The 23,881-nt window shown below is 39.6% G+C and overlaps 1 protein-coding gene across 5 annotated transcripts in view; it reads right to left on the bottom strand.

Annotated features, from left to right (window-relative positions):
• Positions 1–23,881, bottom strand: part of MYO1B (myosin IB) — a 118,129-nt gene that overhangs the window by 80,286 nt on the left and 13,962 nt on the right. For all 5 annotated transcript variants that reach the window (XM_064515106.1, XM_064515109.1, XM_064515108.1 and 2 more), the window contains 2 exons: positions 21,344–21,484; positions 6,883–6,998 (listed from right to left, as the gene is read on the bottom strand). In XM_064515106.1, coding sequence (XP_064371176.1) covers positions 6,883–6,998; positions 21,344–21,478 — 251 coding nt within the window. In that variant the 5' untranslated portion in view covers positions 21,479–21,484. The remainder of the gene's footprint in view (positions 1–6,882; positions 6,999–21,343; positions 21,485–23,881) is intronic.

Genomic DNA, 23,881 nt, shown 5'->3' with positions numbered 1-23,881 from the left:
GCCAGATTCTCTCTTCCTTTCAGGGTACTGTGGGAGAGAGTTGTACAGTTTTGTCCTGATACTTTTTATATTCCTTGTAGTCTAGGAAACGTTCAAACACCCCAACAGCACAAAAATTCACCTGAACTCCACACTGTCAGCCTGCCTGAGGTCTGAGCTGGCTTGTGCCATGATAGCCCTGGTAACTACACTCCACCGTGCAAAGGCTCTGTGACTAAGTACAAGTAACACTGTAAGTTCTCATGTTGAAAATCTCATGTCCTGCATACCCTAGCACTTAATGCAGTATGACAGCACCAGTGCTCTATACCAACATTTCATAGGGCCTCTTCATTGCCTAACTTAGACAAAGCTACTCAGGGAGCAGACGGAAAGGCTTATTCCAGTGAAGACTTTGAAATCCAGTCTAAATGTCATTCTAGACCATTTTAAAAATTAAGATAAAGCACAATATTCATCTGCATGCTGCTTTTCCAGGCTGTTTACATTTTTGGGGTGTTGGATACATTTTTATGAGCCTCTTAACAACCACACACCCTGTTATAAACCAATTCCTGTATAATTACACTTTTAAAATAGAGTTTCATGTAATCTAATAGCGATAGCAAACAAGCAACCACTGTTCATGTCAATAAGATTATAATACTCACCTCCAATAGCCTCTCAAGCATGGAGGTGAGCGGGTGCCATTATGTGGTATCCAAACCCAGCTAAAATAGCCCCGCTCAGATTTCAGGAGAGCTGAATTTATTGCTGCACGCAAGAAAAATCTTACCTTGCATCCTAAGTCCTGAAGCTCACAGATCCTTTCAAAATTCTCTTTAGAGAATCAGTCTGTCATTACAACGAGCCCACGTCACAGCTGCCTTCCTCGTAACTCGCTTTCCTCGCACGGCTTTTAGAGCTCTCCTACCGAGCCTAAAATTCAGGGAGCACTGCATCCCCCAGGTAGTGTGCCAGCGGCCCGCAACACAACAGGCTCTTTTCAGGCACGAAATCCTGCTGATTTCTGAAGCAACTGTGATGCTTCATCCCCTTTCAATCTATGTGCTTGAGGGATTTACATTTATGGATACACCACATCCAGTACTGCCTCATTATAAAGGTTGAAAGGATCATTAAGTCAGACTCCTTCCAAAAGAAAACGTCAATATCCTGTGTAGTTTGTTTAAAAAAAAAAAAAAAACACACTAAACAAAAAAAAAAAAAAACTTGTTTCAGTTCATTCCTAGCATGGGTTTAGCAGTTAGGTACCGGCAGCCTAATTGCTATTTACGACTTTTGTCAGCCATAGATCTTCCTTCCCTGCTCAGTGGGGAATTTTGCCAACTAACCTCTGAGGTAATCTTGTTCCCTAGACTATAAATCTCTTCCGAAAGAGGTACTCTGCTGAGCCACATGAACAAGTCCAAAGACCGAGTATTTGGCGAAGTCAGGAATTACCAGAAACAGGAACAAAAGGTCTGTGAACAGGGGATACTGCAAGGTGAATCAAACCATTCGTGGCAAAAAATAAACAAAAAAGCAAATGAAGGTGTGGAAGGGATAAACGGAAAAGAAAACGAGAAAATAATCATACTAGGACAATAAATGACACTAAACTATGTCATGGACTCTGACCTCACCATCCCCTTTTTCACAAACAAAATAAACTAGGGGGTATCCTAAAACCCTGACACCTACAGAGAAAGCCTTAGGTTTACACATAGGCAACAACTATCCCTCACAGCTGAGACTTTATCATGTCCTTCAGACAAAGATATTTGCTTTAAATCAAGGAGGAGAAAGAGTTACTGTAATGCCGGTACTTCTGAAGACATGTAAACCTGGAATACCAGCAAAAAATGCCAGCAGCAATTCTATATTTATTGCTTACATTGGCTCAAAACAGTCCTGACTTGAAAAGGAAACAGCAAACCTTATATATTATCAGTGTAATAATTGTGAGTATCAGTGTGAGAATGATTTGTCCCAAGATTTATTATGTGATGATCATTAAAATGGGGAACATTATTAACTTTCTCAACTTTGCATTGCAAGAGGCATCAGAGTTGATATCTTTGTGCTTGTAGCCTATATAATGGCATATTGATTTTAAAAAGTTGCACGCAAGAGTTTAAATCTCCACTAATTTGAAAGCTTTTAACATGAAACTATCATCTCTTCTGAAGTATTTGACTTCAAAAACTGTCTGCGATTCCTCTAAAGTGAGAGGTTAAGGTTTCAGAAGGTGACAGCAGGGAGCACAGGCCATGTGCCATGCTACTCCCAGAGACGGAGAGCTGGTAATAATCAGGAGCTGAGGTTAAGATAGCAGATGCAAGAGAGCACATACTCTGCAATCCCTTAAAGCAAATCTGTTACTGGTAGGAAAGTGATACATCATGATGGTTAAAAATGGTATGATAAACCATTTATTTCCTATTGCCTTTGCCTTAAAGATTTCCAGCATTTGTCATTACTTCATACTAGGCACTTTTGGTGGAAGTCACTAATGGATTAGCAACAAAATGTAAGACATCTTGGTTCTCTCTCATGTCTAGGTTACCACAAGGTAAGCAAAACAGCAGTTACATTAACAGAAAGAGCAGAACAGAAGGGTAAGGACTGCACACATTAAACACTGAATCATCTGAACACTGAAATGTCATACTCTGCCCCATCAAGCCACAGACAAGTTTGATCCTGACTTGCAGATAAAGACAACAACAGAAAAACGTTAATGGAACACTGAAAAACAATTAAAAATCTTGGTAAACCTCCTATTCCAACTACGCAAACAGCCACAGATTAGGGAAACAATAGAAGCGTATATGGAGAGGAATAAACCATTACAAAAAAACCTTTTTGATCAAATTTTAACAGGTACAAAATTATCTGATCAGAAACAGCTTCTCCTGGAAATTCTACTTGGCTGCTCATTCAAAATGAATCTGCAGCCTTATTCTAGTTTTCAAAGAACACTTAAAAACCCCACTCAAAACTGCAATTAAGTACTAACTAGCAGCATTGAAAGTGTCAGCCACTCTTGGAGACACAGAGCAAAGGACTAGGTGTGCACTCTGTCTTTACTGGGTCCACATTAGGGTTAAGAAAACACCAAATTTTCACTCCCATGATTATACGCTTCTTTCAATGACTGTATATGAAAAGAAATCCCTAGATATGGATTTCTTCCACATCATTATATACTTCTCTCTCTCCCCTTTTTCTTCCCTGTTTTCATTTTTTAACCAAGCCTACTATTTTACTGGAACATTTAAGATTTTCAAGCACATCCTCCTTATACCAAACATCATATCCAAACACATACACATACTTCAAGCATATATAGAAGGGTCATGTGAAACTACTGAAAAATAACTAAAACATGATTTAGAGCCCTCATTTCCCAGGAAACTCCTACACAGAGCCCCAGCTCTGGAAATGTCACTTGGCAGTCTGCTGCAGAGAGGCAGACACTTAAAACCTGAGATTCCCAAACTTAAAGGGTCTCTCTGAAATGACAAACCTTGGAGAATATGAGCTACCACACAAACAGGTGGCAGCACATTTGTTTCTGACAGAAGTGTTTTTGTGCCACAAACACTGGTTTCTACAGGAATCTCCTCAAATCTAATCCACTGCTAGAAATTTTGTGAAGCTGCATTTTTCTAGCCAGCACTAGTAATAAAAATTAGATGGATTATTTGTCAGAAGGAGATGCTGAAATAATAAACACATGATACATCATTTTATTTATGAACACACTTCCTAGATTATATGCATAGGTTTTCTTATAAATGACCAAGGGTTTTGGTTTGCTCAGGATTACACAGTAGGAACCAGAAGTTTTTTCCCAAGGCGTACAATTAAATGGTGCAGTGGGTTTACCCCGGCCGTTCTTCTGAAGATGCCGTGGCTCAGCTGAGCTTTACACGTCAAAGAAAAATAAGTACGTCGGTCTCAAAAAGTCAACATTGTTTTTTCTCCCCACATCAGAAGAAATACCTCAAATTGCAATCTGTCTAACAGCATCTCTTCATTACAGTTCCTGAGCTGCTAAAAAAGCCTGTGAGTTCTCTGCGGAAGAGTGTGGCAACCTCCCCAGATGTGCCCGAACCCTTCTTTAGCAGCAGTTTGCTCCTCTCTGACCAGGCGACCCTGGCATTAGGCTGCAAGCACCGAGGCTGGGCCATGCCTATCCCACTGTAGACAGAGCTCTCTGTCTGCACCCAACAGCATGGCAGGCAACTGCCTAATAAATATCTTTCTGCTTAGCTGGGAATAGCCTAGGCTTGGCTGCAACAGGAGCATATCACCACCCTCTGAGCTCAACTACTGTACCGTCATGAACCTGTAGGCTACCATTACAAGGCAAGACATACTAAAGGGAATGAAAAGTTGTTTAGGATATTAAGAGATGAGTTAAGGCAACATAGGTAAAATTTAATTTTAGTAACTACAATATTTTAAAAGTATCTTTTCAAGATGGTCAGAAGTTTTCCCCTTTTGAGAAGGGACAAAAGTCACTCTTCTTATTCTACAGTTATCATTAGCCTCTACAGACTGGCAAGGAGAATTTCATGGCTGAGCCATGTCCCAAATAGTCAACCACCAGGTAAGAACATTCCATATTTCTACAGTTTGAAAAGAAAATACTGTATCTGTAAAAGAAACCGTACTAAAGATTATTTCCTAGGCCTGTATTTTTAAGGGTATTTTGTCTATTTAACAGGTGTTAGAAGACATAATTTTTTGTAGGAGCAGCACCAAATAAGGAAAACCTGTGGACGGATCATATCTATCCAAGACAAATTAGTCTTTTACTTTTCACTGCTTGGCACTCTATCCAAACTTGCAAAGAAAATCATATTAGCATTACACAGTCAATATTTCCTCACATAAGTTAATATTCAACATTTTCCCACTTCAACCTACCACTCTTAAAGTGGATTTTGAGTGTTTAGATTCCAGAAATTGTTGTTCTGAGATGGCAGTCTGACCATAATGACATAATGAATGTCATTAGCAATGAATGACATTTATGAAACGTTTTTCTACTGAGTTAAGATTCTCATTTTTTTCCAGAGTCTCTTTATCCAAGCTTCTGATATCTGCCTTACTGCCTTGAAGACAATTTCCCCCTTGATATTGATAAGCAAGCATTTCTCTAATCGAAGTACAATGCATATTTGGTTGGATTAGGCAGTGAACAAATAAATATGTATAATAATGTCTGTTGACCATTTTTATTCTGGAAATCCATCTCTCCTAAGAAAAACAGAGTCACAGAGATCAATGTATTACTCTATTCTAAATGGAATCAAGTACTATATAACTCTGACTTTCAGAACACTAAACAGTTACCCCTAGATTTTATTTTTAAAATCTTTTCTCATATGACAGCAGATTTTATGCAGCTGAACAAAGTTAGCAGAGCAGAAAGTTCTTTTAGCAATTGTGCTAATTTAGCACGCAATTGTGCTTGCTAAACAAAATTGTGAAGAAAGAAAACCTGAACATAGTCAGAGTTCGGATCCAATGAAGCTGAGAACTACAAGAAGCTTATTTGATCTCATTATTTGGTTGTTTGCATTACAAGTAATATATCTGCAAAAGCTATAGATGAAGGATGAAAGCAAAAAAATAAATCAGTACAAGATAACTTCCAAAACAATTTGAACACATCTCTTCCTCTTAAATTAACAGCTAACACTAAAGGAAGATGCCTAAATGCATGCCCATGTTTAGACACTTATCTGATCAGTAGTCACTCAAGACAGTCTCCTGAATATGTGAATGCAAAGTCAAGTGACCATCTCACAGTATGCTGGGAACACTTACCTACCCCAGCATGATGCAGAAAAGAGGAACAGCTAGCTTTAATCTCAGGAATACAGTGTCTAACAAGATGAAATGATGACTGCAAAATGAGGTATCTTGTCTTCAAGACCCTTATTTTCAGCCATACCAGACCTGTGATCAAATTCTTGTCCTATTAGGCACAGAACTTTACCACATTCAGTTAATGCAATATCAAACATCAATAACTCTGACTAGGCCCACATGATATAGGTTATGGCAGTTCTTTACAGCCATATTCCAGCACAGTAAAGCGATTAAACCACAGGCAAAGCCTTTGACTTATTTGCAATACGCACACCATACAGGAATTATAAAAGGCAGATGAAAGAGAGAATATATTATACTACTGTCTAGACTTTCCATTCCTAAATTTAGTCTTGGAATTTACATCATATGCAAGTTATATTTTGTAATATATTATATATCTGTACATATACAATATACTTTATCCTTAAAATTTGCATTTTGTGTGTGTGTGGATATCTATGGATGGCACTCTGGTTGTCCTCTTACAATTAGTTCACTTGTGCCTAGCACAGAACAGAGGAGATGAAAGCTCTTATTTTTCTGCTCATACCATCCAGACATATCCGATTATGTTCGGCATTCATCATAACGGGTTTATTTTTTTGTATAGTGCAAAGAGAAATAAAGAGCTTCAAATATCAAAAGTAATACTATACTACTCAAACACATTTAACATTTAGATGCTTTCACAAGGCAATCTGGACTCTGAAAGAAGTAGGATTCCTTAAAAACAAACTACCTACTTTTCAAAGCTGTAATAGAGACTATCACTAACAGTTGCAGGAAAATGTTCTGAAGTGTACATACCAGGATCTAAATACATGACGTGGAAGGAGTCATTTATCTTGACTTTTCCTTAAAATAAGAATCAACTAATATGAATTCATTTCAAAGGGGGTGATTTTTGTTTTGTTTGTTTTAATCAACATAAGCTTTTTGATGAGAAAGACAGCTGGTACCATCTGTTTCAAAACAGAAGGGAAACTAAAGCTTCTTCAATGTACTTACATGTGAGGACTGAGCTCATAAAAGTTTCGGTTTCTGTATTCTTCAACTTTCTCTGGAGAATAAATGGGTAGAGGTCTGTAGGGGTTTATTGATATGACCACGCTGCCAATGTATGTCTGTTGAAGAAAAACAATGCAAAACAAAACATTTTACTGAGGACTTTCCTTTTAAAATACTCGTTATTTATATGTAATTCTTCCATTTAATACTTATACAAAGAAACACTTGTAACAGTGAATAAATACGTACATATACCCTAAAACACCTTTTAGATGTCAGTGAATACTGTCAGAATCTAAGTAGTTACTTCTACATAACAGAATGCCTGTTACAAACGTTGTTTAAAATGATAAGAAAGCCCAATCATACACTTATTTCTGTGACTAATTCAGTTGGGGGAGGGAGAAGAAAAGGACACAGATGTTCACAAAGAACTGACTCCATCTGCGTGGCAAGTGTTGTAAGAGCTCAGCTGCAGTCCTCACGTGCTCATACAAACTGCATGAAGGCAGAGGTGGAGTTTGTTGTGTCCCCTCATCCAAGCTTCCCATCATCTCTTCAAAGCCTCAAACAGAAGAGCTTCATAGGAAAGAAACCTAAAGGCTAACAGCCTCTGACACGTTTCTGTCACCTGGGAGATCTACAGTCAGGATACAAGTCAGTGGCAGGTCTGCTGCGGCTCCTCGACAGACATGAAGCGTAATTCTTATTTCCAGATTCTAAACTTGCTGTTTTCCTTGGAAAAGAGTAATGGTTTAAGTTCCATTCGCTATCAAACTGTGAACAGAGAATGATCTCGTACATCACGATTATCATGTCAACAGAAGCTCAGGCTCAAGGATAGGCAACAGTCTTATTTTACAATTAACTGCCTTGGTCGCCCACAAACTGCACAGCTCTCTCTACCTCCCCGCTTCAGCTGCGAGGTCCGCATTCCCCTGTGCCCATGGGGCAAGAAATACCACAGGCACATCCCACCCTGCCTGCAGATACTGTTCAAATGTGAATTAAAACCCAAGTATTTGGCATCTCTTTCCACAACCATGAAATAAAAACACACAGTAAAGCATGGCTTTCCAATAACGGGGGACTCCAGGGGAGGTGCAAGGGCTGCACACAGATGCCATAGGTTCCTGTTACTTGGATGACTAGTAACTACAGAAGAAAAACAATGATTTCTACAGAGAAAATATTGGTAGAGATTTTCATTAAAAGCAGGAAGTCAAAGACTTCTGACCAGGTATTCTAGAAAGAGCCAGCAACTTTGGGTGACCAACCTGAAAACACACTTGCACACAACATGTAACTCCCAGAAAGAGCTAGTCACTCAGCCTTAGAAAACCAGCTTACCAAAACACACAAGTCACCATAATCACTAACTAGTCTTTTTCTCCCCTACACCTCTGATTTTTATCTAGCTCCTTCCCAGTAACACCTTAGCGCCTGACAATCACCAGCTGGATTTATCCCACAATTCTGTGTTACAGGCAAGTGCTACAATATGAATCTTTTAACCCAGAACAGGGGCACAGGGAGCCTGTGTTATTCACCCAGGGGCTCAGCAGAGCATGGAATTACATCCAGGGCTGCAGGGTCACAAATTAACAACATTAAGCGCCGCAGCCCTTCCCTATCTAACTTTCATGTCTAAAGCAATTTTCTGCTAAATGCTAAACAAAGTCAATCCTAAGCAGAAAGCAAAGAGAGCAAGTTTTCTCATCTTCCATAACATGCATGCGCACAGGCAAGCTGTAAACTCACACAGCAATTTCTGTTTGACTTAAAACAGAGCTGAACATACTAGACTGCACTGATAAAACAAGTATTATGAGGCTTCCAGAGACTCTCGTAGCTCATCAGTGCAACGCTTACAACCCGCAGGATGAAACCGAAGCAGCCACTGCTGACAACTCATCCTACAACTACTGCTGTGATGAAGCCTAATACTTTGCTAATTAGGCTCAAGACTCCCCATTTCTAAACAAACACATACTTTCTCTTATGCTTTGGCACTGGTCAGAAATCTTCTACAGAATACTTCCCCTCCCGAACAGCAGCCTGGAACAGACCAAACACCTCAGAAACCAGCTGGTTTCGCCAAGCGCCCACAGAGAGGGCTGCGAGGGGAACAGGCCTGAAGTCGCCTCCCTTCTTGGCAAGCAGACTCCAGCTCCGAGGGGGACAATTCCCGTCTGCCCAGCACCCAGTGCAGCAGGGAAGCACCCCAGGGGCATGCAGCAACAGACCATCCGTGCAATCTCAGAAAAGGAGTTTTGAATTTGAAGCCGGTCCTTGCAAAACAATTAAGATTTTTGTTTCTTTCAAACACACACTGCAGTGTGTGTCTATATATATTTTTTTCAAAAAAAAAAAAAAAAGAAAAAAGAAAAAGAAAGTTCTGGTTTTGTGGTCATCCTCCCTATAAGAAGGAAAGTATTTTCTATCCATAGCTAATCTATTTGGCTGAACTATATGAAAAGACAAAAATTAGCTCTCTACAGGGTTTACTTTGCTCTCTCAACCCATACAGCTTTGGAAATTCACAAGCTAACAAATTCTTGGTAAGAACAACAGATATCCAAGAGTAAGAAGCTTTCTAGTCTTCACGGGCAAAATGAGACCCCAGTTAGGGCGCTTTCTTGACAAAACATTAATATATTAACTAGCTTTCTTACAAACCTTAAGAATTTGTGAATACAGTCCATTGTAAAATCAGTGCTGAAAAGTCTCAGCAGAAGACAAATGTAGGCCAGATCTTGAAGATTACCTTCCGAAACAGGAGTCCCAGGAAACTGCAGCCCTACCCTTTTCAGCTATTCTGTTACCAAGATAGCATCCAATTCAACTGCTGAGTTCCTTGAAGCATCCTGAGATGCCAAGGTAAAGAAAGGTGGGTGAAAGAGTGAAGACTGTGATTTTTAATTTTGGAAACAGACATTCAAAAGAGATTTATTTAGAAACATCTCTTCATAGTTAAGTATTGCTCAGGCAATGTATTTTGGGAGTTCAAGTCAGCTGTTTAATGTCAGACGTACAAATTCGGATCATTTCTTAAAATGCCAATATTTCAAAAGGTCAAATGACTATATAGAAACAAAGACATACACATGTCCATTTTAAACACCAAAGCATGCCAAATCACTGTTTTTTGATGCCAAGAAGCTTCCAAGAACCAACACATTGCCCCTTTTTCTCTTATATAAATGCCAAATTACAAAATTGATCCCTAATAGATACTTGCTAGCGGTGGTCTACAAGATTCCACATAACTGGGATAAACAGATCCAGAAAATAGCTTTCCCACATAACATCTGCCTTCCCACCAGAACTCTATTATAAACAAACAAAGTAAATGGCTTAAATCCTTGAGCAAGCAACAAGCACAGTCACATTCCAGTGCTGCAGGCAGGACGCTTAGAGTAGTGGGAGACCATACAGTAGCACCCCAGGGACTAAAGAGATCTTTCATTTTCCCTGTCTAGGGGAAAAAAAAATGAAACCCCAGAGGAATGGCCTCATGACGACGAAAGCACAGAATGCAGTCAGGAGATCTTGATTTCTCTCTTGGCTTTGCCATGGTCTTTTTATGCGAGTTTGGACAAGATTTGCTACCATCTCAAGTTTTTCTAATTAGAGACTTTGGATAATATTCCTTCCTCTATATTTCTACTTTACTGCAAGAGCTCACAAAGGCAAACTCTGCTTCCCTCATGTATTTGTCCAGCATCCAAAACAATACGACTCTAACTTGTAGCTTATCAGTGAACCAGTCATGCAGAATGGCGGCATTGTAATGCATAAACATTTCATCTGTGGAAAACAGCTTTCAAATTTCTATTAGGTCAAATGACAATACCTTCTGCATTCTGCACCAATATGCTGCAGGCAACTTGCTTCTGTTAAATAAAGGGTTTGAGACCTTGACTAGGAAGAAAATTCTGAATCACAATTCAATTGGAGAAGTTACATGAGGAGGTAATCTTTGTCACCTTGCTTCTGACTACTGCTGGAGATAAAATTTCTAAGATACCTTTTCCTACAACTTCTAAGACATCTTTGTACCTAATTTTTTTCCCCTAGGATTGAAAGCAGATGCAACAGCTTGGGGCAAGCTGTTACTGTTACCATTGTCAGCTGAGAGGCAGTAAAGACCCTGGCAGAGCCCAGTGAAAGCCCCGGAGCACCTGTGCATCCAGGAAGCACATGAGCTGTGCGCAAACCTGACACACCAGAAAGAGGTAGTAGAGGTCAACTAGAAGGGGAGCTTTTAAAAGACCCCTAATAAAACTTATGGGAGAACATTTCACATATGGGAAGTCAGCATGCTAATGAAGCTGTTTTTTCCCCTGGCAAAGTTAGCCTTACAATACCCCGAGAGCCCAGAAGAGAGGCGGCTGCAGCTGCAGGAGCCAGGGAACATTAGCAGCAGCAGTTATGGCTGCAGAACAGGCACTGTAGAGCTGGGGCTATCATCACAGCACGCTTTGTATCTTTAAAAGCTTTTCTGGATCTGCAGCCTCCTCTGCAAAGCAACTTTCTGCACAGTTTACAACCCCTCTAAAGCATTAAGCAGTTACACAAATCTGTTGTACCCCTCCTGGAAGCGCGCTCCATGTCACACATGGCAGCTCTGCCATGAACAAGCCCCTGTCTCTCACCCATGGCAACCTGTGACATTGCAAAATCGCTGCTGCACACACGTCAGCGCCTGCTGTAAAATGCACAAGCACTACAGTACACTGCAACTGTGCTAGGAGAAGTGTGCAAAGTTCAGCCCAACATGGTTGCTCTACTTTTTTATTATTCTTTTAAACACTGTAGCACACAAAGAAATGCTGGTAAAATAAGATTGCTAATTTGGATACTGAAGTCTCCCATTTATGCAGACCAATTCTAATAGTTCAGATCCACGTAAAGCACATTTCTTTAGTACTGATTAGGCTCAAATATACTGGGTCCCTTTGATTTTGAAGAGTTTCAGAGCACTCCACTAAAACAATTCATTGAAATTGCAGACATTAAAGATCAAAGGAATATCTGACTAGATTTTATTGGAGCAAATCCAGAACTAAGGCTCACAGTGTATTTTTCTCTTAATGTGACATAGGCAAGAGTATATTTCTGATGCTCGTTTTCATTTGTGTTTGCCTTAACTACTGTGGTTCTTGATCTTGCCAGCTCATCAGCACGTATGCCGCTGCATGCTCAGGAGGCCAAAGCCCAGGAGGTTGCAGGCGCAGAGGAAGACTGTACTTACAGGTTCTCAGTTTTATGAACTATCCCAAATTCAAACAGAACCTGTCAAGTTTAACACTATAATGCTACTCCATAATGAAGTTTCTCATTTTAATAAATATTAGTAACCAAATCAATATCATATTAGCACACCATTTTTTATTTGAAGAATCATGCAGAGTGCTCAAATTTGGTTTTCATTACTGCTGGCCACAATAAACAATTAGAGGCACTCTGCTTGTGGTCCATTGTGTTTTCCAAGTCTGAAAGGCTTGCAAAGTTGCAAGAAAACATTAACAGTAACAAAACATCTTAGAACATTACTACTATTTCTGGGGCTTTGCTTTACTGTATTACTGTGTATCACAGCGTAGGCATTTTTATTGTTTGGTGGAGAGGGACGGGCAAGGTACCTGAAAAACAACAAATAAAGAAACCAGGATTTCATCCTTTAATATTCCAGGGTTTGCCTGCACTGTCTCATGACGGCACCCGCAAAATAAGCTACCTGTGATCCAAGCTGCGCAGCTGCAGTTTGCAGCTAATACTCCACATGCTCCACAGGGCACGTTAGTTTGGGCCCCACATAGCGCTAATACCGAAACAAGGCTATACAGCCTTAGGTGAGCTGAGAGCATGTGCTGAGCTTCCCGATACCATCTGCAAGAGGCTGCGGAAGCACAACCCCATGATCCTGAAGAGCAATAATTAGTGCAAAAACAGGAACTAACAAAGTTTGATTTCCTTGAACAGGAGCTTCGGTGTGGATTTTCCCATCTCCAGTAAGGGCTGGACTTGCTCCACAAGGACACTAATCCTGTTAGCAAAAGTAACTTCTGTGCTTTGACTCCTCTCATTAGCATTTCCCCACAAACAGAGCATCACTGCAAAGCTCCTGATCAGCTCCAAAGAGGCCGCAATAATCAGTGAGATGCTTCAGATAAGAAAGCCTGTTTCCACCGCCCCTGCTGGAAGGCTAAGCCAAAGCTAAAAATTTACTTTTCCAAAGTCTAGCCTGCGGTAAACTGAAAATACAAACCAGACCCTTGTACTTAGTTTTGCCCTCTTGCTATATGGAGAAACCCTTTAACTCCTTGATACTGCTGAATATTTTTCACTGTAGTTTGGATGGAGTCCTTTCTAGTTATGCTTGTATGAGTGAAGAAATATAATACTGGATATCTGAACACACACAACTTATTCCCCATGATAATTAAAATGTTCTTGCTAAAGACCACCGTCCTTCTGCACATTGCATTTTAGCTCCAGAAACATACTGAGCAAAGCTGGTATGCTGTAATAGGAAAAAGCCATCACTGGTAAGTTACCATATGTGCTTGAGGCAGTTATTAACCACGACAGGCAGCCTTGTAAAACCAGGACAGAACAAGGCTCTACGGAAGAAAACTACACAGAAGAGCACTGGAAGAATTCAGAACTTGGGAAGAGAAAAGAAATCAGACAAAGGAAGGAAACTGCGAGTCAACAGTATAGACAGCTCAAGGAAAACCTCTTTTCCCTAGAAGAGACAAAATTAATTGTAAGCACATAGCACAGTCCTGTACCAAACGTGGTGGTGGCTGATACAATGCCTCAAGAAACAAAGCTCAAACAAGCAACACAAAGGCAGAATCGCACATCTATATCTCAAAGCAAACAAGTCATGCCACACACAACCTACAACATAAAGGATAACAAAATTGCTAAAATATGCTTCATTATGTGCTTGACCTGGCAAGCTGCTGTGTGAACAACAGTCTGAACAAGCTAAGGATAACCTGCACCGACCAGGATCAAGCCCTTAATCGTACTGCAATCTATTTTAGATCCAGGCCCTGCAGTAACAATGGAGCATTTTCCAGAGACAGATACACACAAGACGAGTTGAAGCAAGTCCTTAAAGAGAATGCATGTGTACACATTATCAAGTTTCATTTCTAAGTCTCTTGAGGGCACAAAATTCTCTCTACTGCAAGGTGAATATTACTGCTCATGTTGCAATCAGCACGACAGACTCTAATGCTGCTGTTAATGAAGCAGACTAATCATCTCAGTCATCCACCTCTCCGACTAGAGTTGGATATTTTTATACAAACAAAATTTCTACATAGGATGGATTATAAATGAAACCTCTGAAGTGACTGGCAAGGAAGTCAAACCAAAGAAGATGCGAGAAATTTTAAAGGAAAGCATTTAAATACATCAGAACGTCAATGTTTGCTAACTTCTGAAAAGATATGACTTGTTTTCATAAGCAAACAGTAACTGCAGACTGGATAGCTCCTGTGCCAAGAAATCTCTTTTATCAATGTGAACAAGAAACAATTGGTGAAAACATGAAGGAGGCAGAGGGGAGGCAGAGGCTCATTCCAAAACTTGTCTTTTTTTCTGTACAAAAAGAGTAGGGGAAAGAAAAGCCTACCATTGTGCTGCAACCAAGGCTAATTTATGTTCTTCAAGAACCATGTTTTTAAATTACTTGGATATTTTGCTTCTATTTCTCTTTCTTACCCATCTTTCATTAATCTTCCTTTTGTGTTTTTGCTTCATATAAAGTGCACTGAAACCACTAGTAAATGCCCAAACCAGCACCATCACCTCAGCAAGAAACACACAAAACATTCTTGGGCATTGCCAACACCAAAACAGACGCTGGAGCCCCATGGGAGGAATTTCTTGAATACCCTCTCTCTTTTTTCCCCCAAAGTGTCACACCAAGAAGACAAAAGAAAGCGTGCAGGGAAGGGGAAGTCCCCTATGCATAGCCCAAAACTGCATATTATTTTCTGTGATCCTTAGTGATGTCTTCTTACTTCTTTATGCAAATATTGCATATGGCACTAGAAATAAATGCCTCAAATGCTACACTCAGCCATACAAAAAGGAAAAGGACACAAAGCAACACCTTGAGATAAGTAATTCTCTGTCCATGAAGCACTTCAAAGTTAACAATACCTGACCCATTTGCTGTAAAAATCTTTACTCCTAACTGCAGCCAGGTTATAAAGCTTGTTTTTCCACAGGGGGCTATATGAAGGACCAAAGGACCAAATAGGATTTCTGACTCGACAACAAGCAAAGCAAGATTTATAAGCAGACAGAATACTTCTTATTAGAGCAGAAGATATCACTGGAAAAGCTGTGTGCCTTGGGCACACAAACCCTTCTTCAAATCTGAAACAGAAGCAGCAGGCTTCCAGGCCCTAGCCTGTGGCAGCTGCAACAATATTATTACTATTACTTGGTAGTTTCCCTCAAAGAGGGAAATGGTGGAGGCACTGCTGGGAAAATCGTTTAAACTGACAAAGGCCTCCCCTGAGGGAGGAAGGGAAGGAGATCTGAGGAAAATCGGGTCCCCTGGGCAGCCATCAGGGAACAGCAAGTGCACCACTAAAGGGTTATGTGCACAGATCGAGAGTTGCTTTGCTCCAACTATTCAATAATCCTTCATTTTAGGAAAGCTATTTGGTCGCGACATTGCCAAGCTCCCGAAAGGAAGAGCAACAGTCCAAGTTGGACTTGCTGGATGAACGCAAGCAAATACATACAGGTACGGCAGAGCAGAGCTAGGTCTAGCAGGGACACGGACCCTTCTGCTTGTTGCCATGGGGACAGCGAAGGCGCAGGCCTGCTAAACACAGGTATGCAAGCGGGCACCCACAGCCGGCCTGCGCCTGGAACGGCACGAGACGGATTCCAAGGGACGGCTCAGAAACCAGGCAGCTCTTGGAGCCGAGCGGGCACATGTCACGCAGGCGCTTTTCACCCTCTTTCAAGTACTCAGCACTTCCTCAATTCTGCACTAACCAGTTTTGCATCCTGGACACCGAATTATCTCTTTCCCCATACAAACAACACTTCCAAAATTCTTCTTAGTCAGGAATCTGGGAGAGCTCTTCAAAACCTGGAGAGGAATTTGACCTAGCCTTTAAAACAACGTATCGAAGCCCAACAGGAGTATGCCAACATCAGAGAGTAATGAAAATGAGAACAGAATTGAACTTCAATAGCCACTATGATCCTATTACAACACCGATTTCCCCAGGAAGCAGCATTCACGTATCACAGTGCCCCAGAGCGCCGTTCTCCACAGCAGCGACAGAGGTAGACAGAGGGAGCGATGGGCAGCCGAGGCAAAGTCAGACCGAGCCGACTGCCCTCGTTCTTACAATTCTCTGTTTTCCACCTTCCTTTTCCAAACGTAACACCTGGAATATCAGGTATGAGTGCAGCAGGAACAAGGTCACTATGCTAGACAGCAATGCAGCAAACCCCTAAATATTGTTAGGTGGCTGAGAAAGGGGGGATCAGTAAGATAAATACAGCTGAGTAAAGCTGAATCAGAAACAAAAAGGCTACCTTTAAAATGTCGAAACAATAAAGACCAACAGGAAACACCTCAGACTGTGAAACAAGCACACCGCAAAAGTCAAGCCACCAGAAGGCAGTCACGAGGATGCCACCCCAAACAGCTAACACTGAGTTATTACCCTGGAATGCCAAATATTTAATATTTGAGTGATAAAACAACGTGTTCAGTACCGTAAGACTGTTCCTGTCCAAAGCAGCCCACAAACTCCACACGCAGAAAATACAAATTAAACACTGACATCAGAGAAAGATTCTATTTTGTTACAAGAACAAAAAGCAAACAAACATTTTGTTGTAACGAATAAAATGTTGACTTTGCAAATTTCGGAAGACTTCAAGAATCAACACAACTGTGGAGAAAAATGTGCAGGGCAGCAGAATAACGCAGCATGTGACCTCTGAAGACCGTCTCCCGTGAGCCCATGCACGCATCTTCCCTCCAGCCTCCTCGCACCTCGCTTGCCACTTCCACGCTTCTGACCACAAGACAATTTCAGCACGATAATTGAACAGAAACGTATTACCACCGTTTATCCATATCTCTACCACTCACGAATCACTGTAACTGTACAGACAGACAGGTGCCCACTCCCATTTGCTGGTATTCCAGAATATAAAGGAAAAATGACTGCTGAGGTGGATAAACCAACTATATTTTAGTCAATGTACCAACTTAAAAAGAAAAAAAAGGGGGGGAAAGAGTTCAACAAAAAAAGACTAATTTCACATAAACTTAAATTCAGCAGTGACCCGCCACTCGATTTTTACGAGTGTGCTGGCAGTTCTCCCCGCAGTCCGTAGGGCACACACTTTAACCACACAAACTGCTCCCGGCAACCCTCAGATAATCACCACACTCTATTTGCCAGCTGCACTGGCCATGAAACACATTTTACTTCGTAAAGTTAAAGAAGCTCTCATTGGATTTTGTTACTCATATTTACAGAAAAGAACTTTTGCAAAAAGAAGTGAATTTTATCATGAAAAATTTAAGAGTTGCAAAAACAATATAATAAACAATTACATCTTTTTAATGAAATTTCCTTAGTCAGACATACATCAGATATTTCCAGACATGACTAAACTCCAAGATTACCATTTCCAATTAACACAAGCAAGTTACGCAGTGAGCCCTTCCCCCAAAGCCACTCAGCACAAGATTATTGCAGAATCCGATGGTCTTTAGTAGAACATCTGGCCTAACTCCAGCTCCACTAGTCTTCATGCTTATTTTTATAGGCACAGCCTCCAGCTTTGCACTCTGGTATGCAAAATAACACCCAAGTCCATTAAACTTTCCATCAAACGCACATAAAAATGAACAACAGGTAATCAAGCTATAGTCTGTTCTCTGTTAGGAGAACACTTATTTCCGTTTGCACCATGGCACGTGACAATTTTGAAATATTCATTCTTACAGCTTTTTTTGATAATTTAATTATCAATTTGTATTGTGATATCTACACCAGTATCAGACCAGTCAGTCTATCCACCAGCTTTTTAGTCTAATAAAGCATTTCAAACATAGCCAGAAAATGGAGGTGCAGTTCCACCCTTCCTGTTCCTGAACTCTGCAGCACTCCTAAGGGTTTGAGAGAAACTATTTTTCATGCACTGTAGCCTGTATCAGACCCATCCCAGAGACTGAAACTTAGCTGGTTTTCTTGAAGGGCTTACAGCAATCATGCCCTGGATGGTATATGCACACCAGGAGATCCAGAGCTGAATGCCAGCGCATGCAGAACTCTCATCGAGAAGAGCTGGAGTTTCAAAGGGGAAAATGGAGCTGGCACTAGGATTGCCAACATTAAGCGTCCAACATCAAACATAACTAATGGGAAAGAGATTAGAAGAGACAAAAATTCTATTATTTTCTGCTGGAATGAGCCCATTTATCTTGTCATCCTTGGCTACAGAGAGAGGTTTGGCACTGTTAAAGGCTTGAGCCAAATCACACATTTACCTATGAAGACTGGCTAGCATGATTATGCAACGTCTGGCCAACTTTAAAGCATTTTCAAAGCCATCAGTGTTATAGGTCTCATTCCTCCCAACACACCTTTCTGAATATTAGAACTGCACAACTGCATTTTAAAACTGACATATGTTGCACACACACAGCCGTCAGTCTGTGGAAAACTGCTTAAAAATTGATGTTGAACAAGCCTTGGTTGACTGCTGTAGAAAACTTTCAACCCATTCACATGACTTTAGTTTGACTTAGCTTTTTAAACTTGACACAATTTTTTGATAGTACCTACAGATAATTGCTGACATAAAGGATGAACTTAAAGCCACAGCTGAACCATGAAAGGACAAATCTATTCCTGTTGCTCTCTGAAAAGATCCTGAGGGCTTTGTAACTTGCTAGAACTAAGCAATCTGCAGTGTTTGTTAAGCTCTAACAGTAGCTCTTTAATAGTTTTTAATAGAATTTGGCGTCTTTAATAGAATTTGGCTTCCCCATAATAACATGCAATCTAGAGATTTTATATGGTAAAACAAACATTACTTCCAGATGTAACAAAGGCTCCATTGTGCTCATCTACACCTAAAAACAAAGTGCAAAACGTACTTTTCCTGAGTGAGGTTTGGGGAAAAGAGAATGGGTAAAGATAAGGAAAGGGAGAGAACAGTTTGCACTTGAAAATTAGCACATGGTTGTTGCAATGAGCACCTTTCTAATTGTAACATATTTTAGAAAACTTTTAAAGCAGTAACAGTGGCATAAAATTTGGAGGGCAGAAGCAGAAGTCAACTGATATGGAACCAAGATAATATTCCTTGAATGATTTGGTAAATAAAACCATGAAGCATCGCAAATCAAATAACATGCCTGCTTGGCAAATGTATGTGGCATGGACTTAAACAGCTACTCTTTGCACTGCTGATGAACTAAATGTTGTAATCCCTGCAATGACCTGCAATACAGGCAACAATTCACAAACAGTACATGTAAGACCTAAAAGGAAAAAAAAAAAAAGTCACATTATCAACAAAGCTGGAGATAAAAAGAGTAAGTGATATTGCAGCAAGCTAAAAGGGAATGATTCAGCTACAGAAAGACCACCAAAAACAAAACAAAACAAAAAACAACCTTTATTTTTGGCAGCACACCAAACTTCTCAACAGAGCATGCTTAAGTATCAGGCTTTCCCACCTGCAAGGCAAAGGTTCCTACATTGCTAGAGAAAAGCGACACCTTGTATCACCTGCCAAAGCACATAATACAACTAATTACATGGTACTTCAGTGCCAGCAACAGCAGAGTTTGAATCTCAAGCAACCACATGCTTCAATCTCACTGTCTCAAAGAACTGTGTTTGAACATGGCTGTCAAACAGCATATATAATATTTGATAAAAATAAGAGAATATTCATTTGTCATTCAAACTGATTTCTTTCAAGAAAAAGCTGTCCCATTTAAATGAAATAAAAACATGTAATTATTTTGCAGTCTATAGTAGTTTACATAAAAATTCTTGGAAACTCCACTTCCAGATAGTTCCTGGGAATCCTTTTAAAGAGACAGCACAGTCTAGGGTACCCTCCCAGAACAGGTGTGTTTCTTTAATGCTTTAAATAAAACTTTTAAATATAACTCAAGCAATAGACAAGATAGTAATGTACTCCTAAATCTGCAGGTAAATAGCTTCTTTTCCAATGTCTAAGGGTTAGCAGAAGGGAATAGACTAAGCACAACTGTATATTGCCACGCTAATGTCTACAGAAAGAGTAACATGTATGTTTGAGTAGGAATATGATTCTGGAAGAAAGACACAGTAGAGGACGAATATCAGAGGTACAAAAGCACAGACTGTAACAAAATAAAAACAAAAAAGGGTAGTGGAAGCTAACAGAAAAATAACATGGATTCTCCTATTCTGGAGGATAGAAAGAAAAAAGTATAATGAAACCACGAAGATTAGAATGTTTAGGGAAGAAGGAGGAAAAAAAACACCACACACTAAAAGGCAGGGGGCGTGAGTTAATATTCAATACAGAACACGTTATTTGATTATAATAAGCTGCAGACAAAACTGTTCACAGATCACAGCTATACCCCAGCTTAAAGATTTCAGCTTTACTTGGAAAGAATGTCTTTCACCAACGGTATCGAAAAGTCTCCACAAATCATTAAGTTCACACAACCTCAGCAGTATAATAGGTACAATACTGCAAACATTTTTATCAAAAATGGAACAAAGAGAGAGACGAAATAGAAAGTGAAAGACTCAACTGGGATCACAATTTGCCTCTTCATTCCCAGCCTGTTTTGACTGTCAGTCCACATGCTCTCTCCTAACCGATTATCATTCAGAGATCAACATGGCTGAAGATTTTGAATGCTCTCACATTTATCCAAGCTCATTGTTATCAGCTTAAATCGAACCATTCCAAGGAACATACCTTATTTACAAATCAAAGGTAATAGACAGCATTTAAGCTAGCCCTAGCAGGTAACATTCCAAGCACACTCTGTTTATACATCAGCCTTCTCTAGAATCCCAAAGACCCTTCCCTGGAAACAGCTTATTTGTAACTGCATCCTCGTCTGACAACAGAAGTATCAAAACTGCTGTCATCGTCAGTTCTGGAAGGGCTTCTTACGAAAATCTGAGATCCACCATCATCTGAAGCTGTGCAATGGAGAAAAACAAAAAGGAAAAATATCCCAGATGGAAAAGATTGGATGCAAGCAGTATAATATGGCGAGGACCACAGTACTAGTATGGTTTAAAGTGTCTCTAGTTGTGTTTAGGTATATGGTCTATGTATATCCTTACAGAAACATGTGTTTAAGGAAAGATGATACAGCTCCTCATAGAATGTTGTTTGTTCAGCATATACTCACATATACTTCATTGTGATCAAAGCGTTTTTTCAGATTATTGATGAATGAATCTTCATTAAGTGGCTCCAGAAGAACCATATCTCCCACTCCTATCATGTTGTCTAAAAGCGACGTCTTGGCCTCCATTTTGGCCATTTTTTCCTGCAAAGAAAGAAAGAAAGGGAAAAAAAAGAAAAAAACAGAGCAAAGTTAGCTGAAAATTATTCTAATTATTCACAGATATTATCCAGTAATATTATTCAAGGTCACAAAAATAACTATCAAATGACATTTCCTTAAAATAATTGTCCAGTGGAACATTCTAAAACCTACTACGGTAGTCGACACAATTCCAAAGACTGAACTTCTGACATTCGAAAATGCCTTCTGGTTCAATATACATTATAGAGGAAACAACATAAAATAGGAATGCAGATTCTCATGGGCATCACATACAGATTTTTTGAATAACTTCAACATAAGTTCAAGTATAATCAAACTCAAGTTTTTCAAGACTTTCATCAACATCTCAGTACTCTGCTTTTAGTGTCTCAAATGAATATTTGGATGTCAATATCCTAATCTGAATTTTTTTCTCACCCTTATCTCCATTTCTCCAACTCATTCAACTTTTAAATGGAAACCAGCTAACTGAACTCACTCAAGAGATAAATGGCATTACTTTCTCTTAATTCATTAATACTGTACTCTAGCATGCTTAAATTCTAGTACAGTACTGCTCTTGCTTACAACAGGCTGGCAAATTATTTTCTTTCCTCACTGGACTTCATCAAGTTATGGAGGAATGGATTTACCTGCAATTTTATTGCCAAAGCAGGCATTCAGACAGCATCAATCCAACTACCAAACAAAGGTTCTGTATCTATATAACTGGAGCACCCAAAGGCAAAAGCTGGGCTTAAACAGAGGAAGAGGATCAAACAAAGTAACTGATTCTTCTTAAAAAAAAAGTAATCCAAATGAAGGAGTCTAGGTCAGGCCAAAACTCAACACTCAATCTTCCTAGCCTTTTATCTTTCCGATCCAAATTTTAGAAAAGGTTAACCAAGCCCTTTTAAGAACTCCAGGTACACAGTTAGTATTTTCAGCTTTTACAGATTGAAAAATGAATATATTAACAGTGGCTGCACACAAACTGTGAGCCACAGGTGAGTGAACAACTTTGCCGACAACATGCTCCAAGAGCAAGTATTCTGACAATGGCACAGCTACAGCTATACAAAACAACGGCTGAACTTTACCCCTCTGTCGCAGTCTCTTAGCTGAAGTGCTATCTGTGCTGTCTGTATCGCTGCAGCATATTTAATTCTGAATATTTTTTCTCATTTTTTTTGAACAGTTATTAATTTATACAATCAGTGTTAAATTGTTGTAGTAGCTGTTCATCAGAAAGCTATTTTAAAACAGTTGAATCTTTTTATCTCTTGTTTGTGTTCACAGTCACTGCATTACCAAATACTACTTGATTTTTGAGCAATGGGTGACATTTACGGTATATCAGACCACGACTTAAGTCATGTTTGATGGTTTTCCAGATTCAATGAAGAAAAGCGCAGGTCCACAGGGAGCTAATGGAAGTGATATTAGCAAGTTCCTCAACCTGGACCAAGCCTGGGAATTATTAGAAATTCACATGGAAATCCAAAGACAGCGATGAACTATGGTAACCAACCAAAGCTGAGTCAACTCTGCTAAACAAACGAAAGAGCTTTTTTTTTTGAACACTGGATAAAGATTTTTGTAGAGAAACAGCTTTTGTTCTTCAAAAGTTCACCTCTCTGAATCACGAAAAAGTATTTTAAACCTCCACAAAACCATTTTAGAAGTATCACTTCAATTATTGCATCCCAGTAAGACAAATCCTTCAAACTATTACTCTTGTTTCAGAAACCTATTTACTTCCCAAACAGTCACTAAAGTTCAAATGATTTTTGATGGCTGGAGAAAAAAAGAAAAAAAGAAAAAAGAAAGTCCTCCTCAAGTCTGGAAGTTATTAGAGTTTTTAGCCAAAAAAAAAAAAAAAGAAAAGAAAAGAAAAAAAAGAAACACTAACATAAAAACCCTAATATGGTCAATTGCAACCTAAAATTTAAGTTTTAACAGTATACCTCATCTACCATTATGAAATTACATACAAGCTACCACACTCAGTGCCTCACTGCTCTGGAATTTGCAGACCAAGAGCAGCCAAAGCCACTCGCTAGACTATTTGCGTGTTCCCAGTCTCAGAGGCATGTGTTACAGAAAAGGTGCACAAAGACACCCTCTCTACCAGCCAAAGCTGGACCAGAAAGCTGCATACAAATATCAGTTTATCAATATATTTGAGAAATTCAATTTTATGGTCAAAGGTTTATTTTCAGCTTGTTTTTTCACAACAATTTGCATCATACTATGGTAAACTATTACTATCAACTAACAGGCTAGAAAATATTGCAAACATAGGTGATGATAAAATAGGACAATATGCCTAGACAACTTGGTTTAACACTGCATTTTCAAAGCTATTTACAATAGCTCACCCTTTGCAAAATACCC

This window comes from Dromaius novaehollandiae, chromosome 7, assembly GCF_036370855.1.
Source record: "Dromaius novaehollandiae isolate bDroNov1 chromosome 7, bDroNov1.hap1, whole genome shotgun sequence".
Lineage (NCBI taxonomy): Eukaryota > Metazoa > Chordata > Aves > Casuariiformes > Dromaiidae > Dromaius > Dromaius novaehollandiae.
The sequence above is the reverse complement of the archived record's forward strand: the minus strand, read 5'-3'. Positions and strand labels throughout refer to the sequence as shown.